The sequence below is a fragment of the Muntiacus reevesi genome, chromosome 4 (genome assembly GCF_963930625.1).
Source record: "Muntiacus reevesi chromosome 4, mMunRee1.1, whole genome shotgun sequence".
Classification (NCBI taxonomy): Eukaryota; Metazoa; Chordata; class Mammalia; order Artiodactyla; family Cervidae; genus Muntiacus; species Muntiacus reevesi.
The window spans coordinates 163,128,254-163,140,906 of NC_089252.1; the positions used below are offsets into that span (position 1 = coordinate 163,128,254).

Genomic DNA, 12,653 nt, shown 5'->3' on the forward strand with positions numbered 1-12,653 from the left:
TGATAAGGCATTTGAGCCAGAATGTGTGAAAGAATGGCTTCCTTTTTTGAGCAAGTCTTGCTATGAAAAAATGTTTAGCTAAACTAAGCAGTGCTATCTGATCTATATTCTTGCCCCACTTTGAGACAAACACTGGAAAGTTAAACAAAGACATTTTCATAAAGACAATTAACTTTATGGATGAAAGTTAAAATTAATTTTCATCCACTTTTATAGTATATGTATATTTACAAATACCCAAAAAGATTAAAAATGAAGGGATCTACTTTCACTGGATAAAAAATAAAATAAAATAAAGACACAGAGCACTTCAAAAGTTTTTTTTAAAAGCCAAGACACATTAAAAAAAAAACCTAATAAATTTTTAATTAGAATTTTTTTCCTTTTTTTAAACAGGACAAGTAACAGATTACATCAAACTTCAGAACTTCTCAAATATCTAGTTATTATACACATTCCCATCTGTCTTGCAGGGAGGGATCTTGGTCGGCTTAACAGTTTCAGATAAAATAAGCTGCATAATAGTATATATTACAATAATAAGTGTACAATGCTTACATGGAATATGTTTTAGAAGCAAGAAAAAGATGCATATGCATCAAAAGGCGACCTCTTAAAATGCCACAACTATTTTTTTACATTCACTCTTGTAACAGGTCACAAGATGGGGTCACTAAGTTCAGATAAATCACTGTGATGCACATAAAATACAGAAAGATTGGTTATTTTATATATTATATATATATATTTATATTTTCACACGTTAGCATCTGAGACATAAACTGAGAATTTAAAATTTATTCTCTTCAGATAACAAATCATTTTTTATTCTTCATAAACATGGTGCCCACAAAAGCACATAGGTAAGGCACAATAAGGTTTTCTGTTACAGAACAGTGTGCATCATGTTTACTTAACCAGGAAACGTGCATTAACTGTGCAAGTTCATGCTGCAAACCTAACACATATACAATTTTAAATAAAAGGAAACTGAGCTTTAAACAAAATCAAAATTGGTACAATTTCAGCTGTTTCACATATTCATTTGGACTGACAATGATATACCAACAGGTTGTTTTTAAAAAGCCAATTGCTACATTACAAGTAAACTTTGCTCCAAAACTATTTTAATCTGAAATCATAAACCATAATAAAGTAACTTTACTGAAACAAAGTAAATACCCAGGCACAAAGTGACTATCACTCGTGCATTTAATATACTGTGGACTTTCATGACCCAAAATTGCAAACGGAATTTTTCAAATACACATTTTTACTGTGACAATGTGCCCTGCTTTAAACTTGACATACAACAGGGAAGCTAACATTTCATTAAATTATAAATAGATTGGGAAAATGACTTAATCCCAGTGGTACTATGTCACAGCCCTAGTATTTATAATAAATACAGCTTTTCACAAAATATTTTCCCAATATCTGCCAATTGCTTTTTTATTGCTCACATAAATTTGAATCTATTACAACTGATATTGGAACTTTCACACAGTATCATACTCAGACATTTTTATATAAAACCTATAAAAGTTATTTTAAACTTGTATCTAATACTTCCAGGTGTTTGGCTGTTTGATCTGTATGATAGTACAGCCATATGTATATATGTGTGTGTATATATACACATATACACATACACACATATATATATATACATACACACATATATACACATACATATATATACACACATTAGATTATGAATAAAATAGGAAGCTTATTTTACTGCTTTAATGCAGACATCCTCACAAAACAGACTACTTTGGCCATCACCAGCATTTATACATATATACAAAAGCCAGTTTAAGTACATGTACATCCACTTACACTTTTATTTAACCACTAAACCCTAGTTGATTTTCCCATATTCCAGGTGTAGCAAATGAATCTCTTACAAGCAATAGAAACCTAAGGTTAAATTGGGAAATTAACAGTTTTACCACATTAGCCTGTAAGGAACTATTTAGGTGACTGTATACAAAAATTCACAATATCAGTTTACAGGAAATTATGGAAAAACAAGAAGCCTTTTCCCCATGCTTTTGTGTGGTTATTCAAACACTTCTTGGTGCAAAATACAACCATCACATCTGAAAATGCTTAATAAGGTCAATGTTCCTCATGCAAAACTTTTAAGTGCATTGGCTTAACTGAACTCCAAAAACTGAACAAAAACAATTACTCTATCTACTCAGCATTGCTGCCTCACTGCTAAGTCCCTTTGGAACCTTAAGATTTCTGGAACGTTCAAATAGAGCTGTATTCAATAAAAATATTACATACAAAAAGCATTAAAAAGGGAGACAGGAAGCCAAACAGGAATTTTTCTACTGTAAAGAACAGTCCTAGGAGTGGAAGAAAGAAAGTCTTTTCAGGAACCTCCTTGAGAATTGGCGAGGCCAGTCCGAAGACGAAGATGAGACATAGAGTTCATGTGTTTATTTGATGGCTTCAAGGGAGTGTTGCAAGTAAGAGCCTGGGGAAAGCGATGGTGGTATCTATCTAGTCGTAAATATTTTACTGTAACCAATTTCCCTGTTGTAAGATAAAAATAATATTTTAGATCTGTATGAATGTGCTTAATATTAATAGAAAACAAACGGTGGTAAAAGATAAATGAACACAAATAAAATAATCTAAAATTATTACTCTACAAATGATAATCTAAGATTCTTTAATTTAAAATCTGGTAGAATTTAACAGTAAGCCATAATTTATCTTTTTAAAATGTCTGTAGTATTCAAATTTCTTACCATCAAACCAAGAGCCATGCAATGCCTTAAAAGCTTTCCCGGCATATTCTGGAGACAGACATTTAACATATACACAACCCTGTAATATTTTAAAAAGGAAACAAAAAGGAAGAAAGAAATAGTCTTAGTTTAGTAGCAACAATTCAAAATGTAGAATTTAATAGTGAAAGTTACTTTACCTCACGAGAGCTCTTGTCTACTGCAATGTGAACAATGCCATCATTATCACTGCATTTTTCTAAAATTGCTTCTTGAATTGCCAAATGCCACTGATCCCCTATTTCCCTAAAAATTTAATGAAAACCAAAATCAACAGCCATATTCCTACTCAGAAAGAAGTCTTTTGTCTCTTCAATGAGTACATGCTAAGTTGCTTCAGTTGTGTCTGACTCTGCAACCCCATGGACCGTAGCCTGACAGGCTCCTCTGTCCATGGGATTCTCCAGGCAAGAATACTGGAGTGGGTTGCCATGCCCTCCTCCAGGGGATCTTTCCGACCCAGGGATTCAACCTGCGTCTCTTATGTCTCCTGCCTTGGCAGGTGAGTTCTTTACCACTAGCATCACCATATACCTAACTAGAATTAGGACAGCTTAAAAACCATATATTTTTTAAAAACTACCTATATAAATGCTTTTTACTAGCAGTAGGTAGATTTTAAAATGTTAGCATTCAGAAGTCCCAGCTATGTTCTCACTTTCCAGTGTAAAAATGTACAAGCTGAGGCACTGAAGGATCAGCCTACCATAGCAAGATAAATGTGTTTTCAGTTTTATGTTTAAAATCCTTTGCACTTACAGTCATTTCTATCTAAACAAGTGTTAATAAACACTTCAATGAGTTGTGGTAAACTTGTAAAAGTTAAGCATTATTTTTTAATGACAATTTCAAATTCCTAACTTAAGGAAAATTCTTAGTAAATATATTCTGAGCTGTTTTTTTCCAAAATATTAGAAACTTTATACAGGACAAACATTTTGCAAAAATAAGTCACTTTACTATTGTGAAAGAGGTTCTGCTATAGTAACACACATTTGTCTTTCTTGTGAGATACAGATGGTGGGGCAGAGGAAAAGGCCATTAGACTTCAAATCATAAATTTCCATCTCAGGTGATAAAATCCTGGACTGGCATAGATTTCCTAATCTCTAAGGTATGAGGTAAGACTCCCAATAGAGGGATCACCACACTATTGTTTCTACTTCTGCAAAATGAAGGGGGCGCGTGTGCGTGTGCACGTGTGTGTATGCTGACAGCGCTTTGTCACATTAATAATTTCACTGTTGCTTAGTTTACCATATCAACTATTTCTTGAAATAAATGAGTTATCAGATGGGAATTATGCATATTTTATACATAATTCAACTTCTACTATCAGCTTTTTTTAAAAAACAGAATTTGATTTGTCCTATTGTTGGACAGATAAGCAGTCACCTCTAGGAAGCAAATTCTAAAGATTATTACAGTTTATACGCAAAATATTATGGATTTTAAAGAAATAACTGTTGACTATACTATTTTCTGGAATGCACGTGTCACTGCAATTATATAGAAAAGTTTCTCAAATGGTAAATGGACATAAAAGTTCCTCAAATATTGCAATGACAGGTAGACAAATCTTATAGAAAGGAGGGTATGTATATCTTTCGTAGAAAACTTTTTTTATAATAAGGGTTTGGAAATTTTAAGACAGCAGATATTTTTATTTATATTGCCTACAGAGGCAAAGAGTGCTGGCAAACATGACATATATTTAATAAGCGATACTGTTGTTTATCATCATATCTGTCATTAATCTGATTCAAGCATCTGTCTTCTATAGGGATTCACCGTAAATACAAGGATTTAAGAAAGTTTTTCAAATCATTATACACCTGTGTCTTTTAGGAAAACTTTGTTTCAAATTTAAAAAGAAGAATTGGGAAAAACATAACATTTTGGTAGTTAAGATTCAGAAGTAAAAGAGATTTTTCAATTATAGACACAGCATTATAAGACTATCATGTATTTTTCAGCCTAATATTAAAAAGATTGCATGTACCTTTTGTCATAATACTTACATAACTGGATCAAACATATTTCGAATCTTCAGACATGGCGTCAAACTATTTGGTGGTGAATTTCTTCTATCTAAATGAAATGCTATAAAAAACAAATTAGTTTTACTATTTGCCACTGTTTCATTTTATTCAAAGGTATTCAACTGAAAGGTCACTCAGTTCATTCAAAAAATATTCACTGCATGTTTTTACTACGAGGTGGATCCCTGGATCAAGGTGAATCAGACAGACACAGTCACTGATCTCACTTTACAGTTGGAGAGACAGATGAAAAACAGTATCGCCAGAGAAATTATAACTGTGGCAAATTCTAAGAAGAAGGGTGTAGAAAGCCGCCAATGTACTTAAGCCCATCTGTGAGCATCAGATCACTGAGGAGGGTGCACCCATGGCTGACACTTGCTGATGCATGACAGAAAACCACAAAACTCTGTAAAGCAATTATGTTTCAATTAAAAAAGCAAAAAAGGAAAAATTTATGCTGAAACCTAAAGAATAAATAAACATAGGCAAAATAAAGAGAGGTATAAAGGACATCTAAAGCAAAGATGACAGCTTATACAAAGCCCAAGGCAAGAAGGAACTTGATATATTCAAATAAGTAAAACACAGCCACTGTGACTAGAGATGGAACAACAGAAAGATAAACCTGGAGAAGACGCTGGGTTATGGAGGACTATGTAAGCCACATTAAAGTGCCTGGACACTACCATAACAGCAATGGGAATCCACTCAAATGTTTTAAGGACAGGAATAGTAAGATGCGATCTCTTAAAATTTTTAAATAGACTGATAGGTGGAAAATAGATGGAAGTAAAAATGAATGCAAGGAGACTAGTTAGAGGTTGTTATGTTGTCCAAGATGGAGATGATAGTATGTGGATAAGACAAGTCAGCGATAAAGATGGAAATAAGTGGACAGAATCAGGACAGTATGGAATAGATGTGACGTGACTTGTTTAACGACTCCACATGTAGGGACTAAGGGAGAGACTAAGGATGACTCCCAGGTTTTTCACAAAACCCACTGAGGAGGGGACGGTATCATTAATTAAACAGGACACTGGAGGAGAGGTCAGTTTGGAGAGAGATGACATTATGTTCATGCATGTGCTGAAAGTCTGGCGCTTCTTAGTACAGAAGACAAGTATATATCTGGGTATAAAAATCTGAAAATCAGAACAGAAGACTTAGTGCATGATACAAAATTGAAAGTTATCAACATATATATAGTAAATGAAGTTGCAGCATAAGATTATTTGAGAAGACCAGGAGAAGATAAAAGATGGCCTGGAAAAACTTCAATACTTAGAGGTCCAGGAAAATCTGGAAAAGAAAATTTAAGAAATGGTAAGAAGTAGGATGAAAATCAGAAGAAAGATGCAACCACAAAACAAGAAAGTACCAAGGCAGGTTCAATTGTGAATATTGCTAAGTAAAATAAGGGGAGGGAGGTGGGAGGGGGGATCAAGATGGGGAACACCTATGAATCCATGGCTGATTCATGTCAATGTATGGCAAAAACCACTACAATATTGTAAAGTAATTAGCCTCCAACTAATAAAAATAAATGGAAAAAAAAAAGAAAAATGTCCATTGAAATTAGCAACATCGAAGTCTGACAGCGATTTCCTTGAAATGATGAGGATGGATAACAGATTGAAGTCAGCTAAAGAATAAATGGGAGATGAAAAAGTAAAGACAGTGAGTAAATTGTTTAATGCTATTTGGCTATATGTAGGTAGAGACACAGCGTGACAGCTATAGGACAGTGTATAGTGCAACAATGTGTTTTTAAGATGAGACTACAGTAAGTTTAAGTGCTAATGAAAAGATCCAGGAGAGGCAGGAATTTAAACACAGTAAGGGAAGATACTTGAGAAGAGTAGAGGGAATGAGATCCAGAGGGATCCTCTGAAGAGAAGGGCTGGGTCCTTGTTAAATGAGATAGCACCTTGATTGCAACAAGAGGTGAGGATAAGCATCTGTGTGTGTTAGTCACTCAGTCATGTCTGACTCTTTGCAACCCCATGGACTCTAGCCTGCCAGGATCCTTTGTCCATGGAATGCTCCAGGAAAGAATACTGGAGTGGGCTGCCAGTTCCTTCTCCAGGGAATCTTTCCAACCCAAGGATCAAACCCAGGTCTCCCACACTGCAGATTCTTTACCATCTGAGCTACCAGGATGAGAACAGATTCTGGTAATTCTATGGATTTAGTGGTGGAAATTTGAGGCAGGTACAATCCAATTGCTTCTATTTGAGTCATCAACTGAGAATCAGAAGATGGAGAAGAGCAAAGATTTGAAAAGAGGGGACGAAATCTAAAACGGCTTTTGAGTAGAATAGGAAACTGAAGCGACTAGCAAAAAATGATAAGAACAAGAAAGGCAAGTAGTACTGACAACCTAATTGCAGTTAATTATTTATTAAGGTGCCAGTCTGCTAAGTGGTTATAACTCTCCTTGCTATGCTCAGTCATTCAGTTCAGTTCAGTTCAGTCACTCAGTCGTGTCCGACTCTTTGTGACACCATGAATCGCAGTATGCCAGGCCTCCCTGTCCATGACAAACTCCCAGAGTTTACTCAAACTCATGCCCATCGAGTCGGTGATGCCATCTAGCCATCTCATCCTCTGTCGTCCCCTTCTCCTCCTGCCCTCAATCTTTCCCAGCATTAGGGTCTTTTCAAATGAGTCAGCTCTTCGCATCAGGTGGCCAAAGTATTGGAGTTTCAACTTCAACATCAGTCCTTCCAATGAACACCCAGGACTGATCTCCTTTAGGATGGACTGGTTGGATCTCCTTGCGGTCCAAGGGACTCTCAAGCGTCTTCTCCAACACCACAGTTCAAAAGCATCAATTTTTCGGCACTCACCTTTCTTCATAGTCCAACTCTCACATCCATACATGACCACTGGAAAAACCATAGCCTTGACTAGACGGACCTTTGTTGGCAAAGTAATGTCTCTGCTTTTTAATATGCTGTCTAGGTTGGTCATAACTTTCCTTCCAAGGAGTAAGCGTCTTTTAATTTCATGGCTGCAGTCACCATGTGCAGTGATTCTGAAGCCCCAAAAAATAAAAGTCTGACACTGCTTCCACTGTTTCCCCATCTATTTCCCATGAATTGATGGGACCAGATGCCATAATCTTAGTTTTCTGAATGTTGAGCTAACGCTCAGTCATTAGCATACAGACAAGCAGAGATAAACAGTTCCATCCCTGGTTGGAATTTACCGGGGTAAGATTAAGGACAGGTGATGACACAAGGGTACTAGCAAGAGAGTGACTGAAAAGATGGACCAGGGAAACTAGGATGGACAGGAAAAGAAGTGAAGACAGGAGAAAGGCTAAAGAACTGGAGACAGAATGAGCACTGAAGAATCAGAGATTATGGAGTTCCCAAATACATGAAGCAGGAAGGCTGAAAGGATGAGTTCATGACAAAAACCAGAGTGTATCAACCAAAGAGTTAACAAGTGTCAGTAATAGGAAACATCTGCAGTATGAATATTCGAACAGTATTTGACATGGGATTGAGGTATAGTCACTAGATATGAAAAATCTTTGCAAAATCTCACATCAAGAAGGTCTGTGAACCTCTAGTACCTTCCGAACTTCTCTAGCAGTATATAGATTCTGTTCTTAGATGACCTTTTAGCTGTAGACAGTCTGACTTCCTTGAAATTCTAATAAGACCTAGGTTAGCAGGGACTCAACCAGAGAAAACAGAACCATTCATATCACCTTATTTTAGCCTAGACCCAAGACTCCAGAAAATAAAAGACCTGGAAGAAACTATCCCTGGCCAATTCTAGTCAGAAAATAGTCCAAAAGATAAAACTGATTGATCTCTCTAACTAAACTCTAACTCCCATGGCTATGTAAAGATATAGTAGCTACTGAATGATATATTTCAAATAACCTCAGGAGCTAACTTTGGGTTCTTCAAATGAATGCTATTTATTCCAAACATGACATCTGTCAGAAGCATAAATAATTCTTGTGCTTCCCAGCAGATAGTGTTTAATTTTTAACTGGTGCTTTACAATACCTTTAGACATACTAATATTATCACCCATTTCATATTTAAGTACTATTTAGAAATTGAACTAAAAATTCAGTAAGGTTGATTATTTAACAGTTACTTGGGAAAGTACCATTAAATGACAATAGCCTGTAGTGGTAGTGAACTCAAAAGACTACTCTAACTATTACACCAACCCTGCAGACAAGCACCGTTTTGTTATTTAGCCACAACACTCGGTTGTGGGATATCTCACTTCACCGACCAGGGACTGATCCTGGACCAAGGCAGTGAAAGCCTGAAATGCTAACCATTAGGCCACCAGGGAACTCCCCAGCATGCACCCTTTAAAGCAAATAGTTAATGGTTTAGTGTCATCTTGGCAACAAAGCTTCATTTTTACATCACAATTATGGAACCTATTATTCAAGGTCTTTGAAAGTGAAACTCAATTAGAGAAAAAAGGGAGAGATTGGATTTTATTTCAATTTCAAAACAATTAACCTACCTTTCCCAAATAGTCTACGTTTAGCAAGAATTGATAAATATGCTTTTTATCCAACAAGATTAAAAGAAACTCAATTCACTACTAGCTCTGAAATACAAATTAAACTAACCATGAGATTTCTTTTTGCAATTAACCATTAAGATACAAAAAATTCAAATGCGGTAACAGTTATTACTTGTAGAGGTTTGGGTACATAAGGCAACCAAACACCAAGTCCTCCTATAAACTTATATCTGTTTTTGCAACTATACAAGCATTAAGAAAAATATGGGAAGACACCCACAAAAGTGACTTGGCATTAGATATGCAAGTATCTCATTGGTGAAAGACTCTTAATGAAAAAGGCAAGCAAAAATAGAAAAAAAAGAGAAGTTAAAAAGTTATGATTTCACTTACATATGTTTCAAATATAAAATAAATGTGTATATATATATACTTGTGCATATATAAATACATATCTATAAATAAAATATATATAAATTACATATTATAAATTATCTGTACAAAAACTATCAGAGGAAAAGAATGCAGTTAGATCTTTAATACTAGGTTGTTTTTAGTAAGTGAAAGAGAAAAAAATCAAAGTAATGTATCTAGTACTGTATCAGTGTGAAGACAAACCATGTTATTTGTATTAGCGCACAGAAAAGGACAGTAAGAAGCTAACACTGATTCCTTCTAAGGGATGGGGCTGGAAGGGAGCTTTGCCATCATATACCTTTCAGTTGTACTATTTTAAACACATAAGAATTTCATATTTGAAAAAATTGTCTATGTTTTTTGCTGTTTAAGCATACATACCTTGACCTTGCCACACTTTAGAAGGAATTACTAATATTTTGTCACAGGAGGCAGAAGGCTGGATCCACCGCCAAACTAGGAAGTCTGCACCACCTATTCTTCGTGTTTCTGTGCGAACTCTAGACTCATTAGCAGCAAGGAAGTCAACAGCTCTATCCCAGATTTTCTTCATTTTCTTCCTATCAATTGAAGGAAAATGACAAATTTACTATCATCTTTGTCTGTCATCTTTTTCAAATATTAGTAACTGAAGGTAGTAGTTGTTATTCTTAATTAGAACTGTTCTTATCAATGCTTATGCAGTTTTTTCCAAAAAGATTAAGGTGCCTGAAACTCCCCTCAGATTTACCACATTTGGATGTCCAGAGGTGGAACAATGCATTGGTATTTCCCCTCTCAAAAGCTCTACTGATGATTCTGACGTGTTGCTACACATCTTACACAGGGTAAGAACGCTGCTTTAGGATGTGACATCATCTTTTATTTTCAAGGAGTTGTTGTTGAATTCTTTTATTTAAAAAGCTTCATTAGCAACAAAATGAAATATTTTACAACATTAGTAAAACATCACTGGCTATTGTCTGTCTCTGTTTATTTATCGGATGTAATTGAAGGAAATAAGGTAGAGACTTTTAAAAAGTAAGAAAAGTATGCTTAGAAATCCAGTTGTCTATTACGCCACTTGAAATCAGGTCAGTAACAGATGAAAGCTTAGAAAGAGTTTAAAGTACAAAAAGACACCTGTATAGTAAAACAGCTATTGTTGAGAAGGGTCATAACTCTCAATGCAATTTTCATGACCACAGAAGGTAACATCCTGATTTACTTCAACTCAAAATGCTTTGAACACACCTGTCATGAGGTTGTATTAAAGAATCTCGCACATGGGGAATAGGCATGTAAGGCTGTAAATCTTTGTTTTCCTGGCAAGCTTCATTATGACTTCTTAAAACATCTGAAAGTAAATGAAACAAATTTATAAAGAAAGCAACTCTTGGACACCATGTAATTTATCACATGATGATGATTCTAGAAACAGTTTAGATTTTTACAAATACTGTACCTATAATCTTCACCACCATGTCATACATCTGCCGTGTTTCCTCTTCCTCTTTTGTCCAGCGATATTTCATGTAACGAAGAACGACACAAACCATCACTACACCTGTAATATTTACATATATTGTGTTTTAAAATTGTGGTCAGTGGCATTCAGTAGTATTTGCTGCAACCTGAAACAACTGTCAGTTGTTAAATCTGGTATAACAAAGTAAAGGGATAAAAGCCATTTTGACAGTTTCTACAGTGATTATTTTAACTGCCATAATGGGACAGTGGAATAAGTCTTCAAGACAGTGGTTTGATTTAGCTATATAATAAAATTAAGTATAAAAATTCAATATTAAACATTTCCCAGTGTGTCACTTAATCTTTCCAGAAAAAAACATTTCTTCTTTTGGTTGACAACTGAACATTTAAATTCCATTTTTTTTTTTAATACAAAGTAACATGCTTCACAAACCTTTTTCTTTGCAGCATTAAGCTACTAGAAAAGTGAGTCTTATGAGACTGTAAATATTTAAGTAAACTAAATTATTTTTAAAGGACTTGGGTAGAAAAGAGAAGAAATTTCTAATAGTCACATAAAATTAGGAGGTCTGAATGAAAATTTTAATTTGGATAAATAGTATTTTCAAAATTAAAAGTAATTTTTAAAAAGTTAATTTCTAACCCAGTATTTTAAAAATAAGCTAATTTTTATATCTTCCCGCTCTATTTCCTAAAGTGGATTTCTGTCTATGCACTGCATTTGCTTCTCCTGTGACATTCATGTGACAAAGTCTGATTCCCACTTGTCACAGCACTGTCTCCTAAGCCCTTGGGTTGATACTGACATTGTGTGTGTGTCAGTACCTTCGGCTGTGTCCAACTTCTTGCAACCCAATGGACTGCAGTCAGCAGGTTCCTCTGTCTATGGGATTTCCCAGGCAAGAATACTGCAGTGGGTTGCCATTCCCTTTTCCAGGGGATTTTTCAACCCAGGGACTGAACCTGGGTCTCCTGCACTGCAAGCAGATTCTGTACCACCAGAGCCACCAGGGAAGCCAGCTGCCATTATAAACACCCTCAGTATTACTACGTCTTAGAGAAGACTTCTGGATGTGATTACAATGACAACTGCTGCAGAAGCATATTCTCAACCCTGGCACTGGATGAAATACAGACGCAAACGTCTGGACTACAATGTATCTTCCTCATTCTCACAACTTACCTAGGCACAACAACAGCAGCCTGTGCGTGACAGTAACAAAAGCACGCCGGAAACGACACCAGAAGGACATCTGTGGTCTTGTGGACTGTAAAAACTGAACATCGACTATATCTGTCAATTCTTCCTCAGGGCCATAACCAACACACCTATGCAAAAATAATTAAGGGAGCATTTAGAGCCAAAACTACTGCTTAGGCTACAAAATACACAAAGTAG

The 12,653-nt window shown here is 35.5% G+C and overlaps 1 protein-coding gene across 2 annotated transcripts in view; it reads right to left on the bottom strand.

Moving 5' to 3' along the window:
- Window positions 1-340: 340 nt before the first annotated feature.
- The window catches only part of LEMD3 (LEM domain containing 3), a 69,731-nt gene continuing 57,418 nt past the window's right edge, over window positions 341-12,653 (bottom strand). The window contains exons 6-13 of one of the 2 annotated variants that reach the window (XM_065934699.1): window positions 12,438-12,583; window positions 11,229-11,330; window positions 11,018-11,120; window positions 10,166-10,344; window positions 4,829-4,910; window positions 2,948-3,053; window positions 2,769-2,847; window positions 341-2,550 (exon numbers count right to left, since the gene is read on the bottom strand). In XM_065934699.1, the coding sequence (XP_065790771.1) occupies window positions 2,387-2,550; window positions 2,769-2,847; window positions 2,948-3,053; window positions 4,829-4,910; window positions 10,166-10,344; window positions 11,018-11,120; window positions 11,229-11,330; window positions 12,438-12,583 (961 nt within the window). In that variant the 3' untranslated portion in view covers window positions 341-2,386. The remainder of the gene's footprint in view (window positions 2,551-2,768; window positions 2,848-2,947; window positions 3,054-4,828; window positions 4,911-10,165; window positions 10,345-11,017; window positions 11,121-11,228; window positions 11,331-12,437; window positions 12,584-12,653) is intronic. The other variant, XM_065934700.1, reaches the window with a different exon arrangement.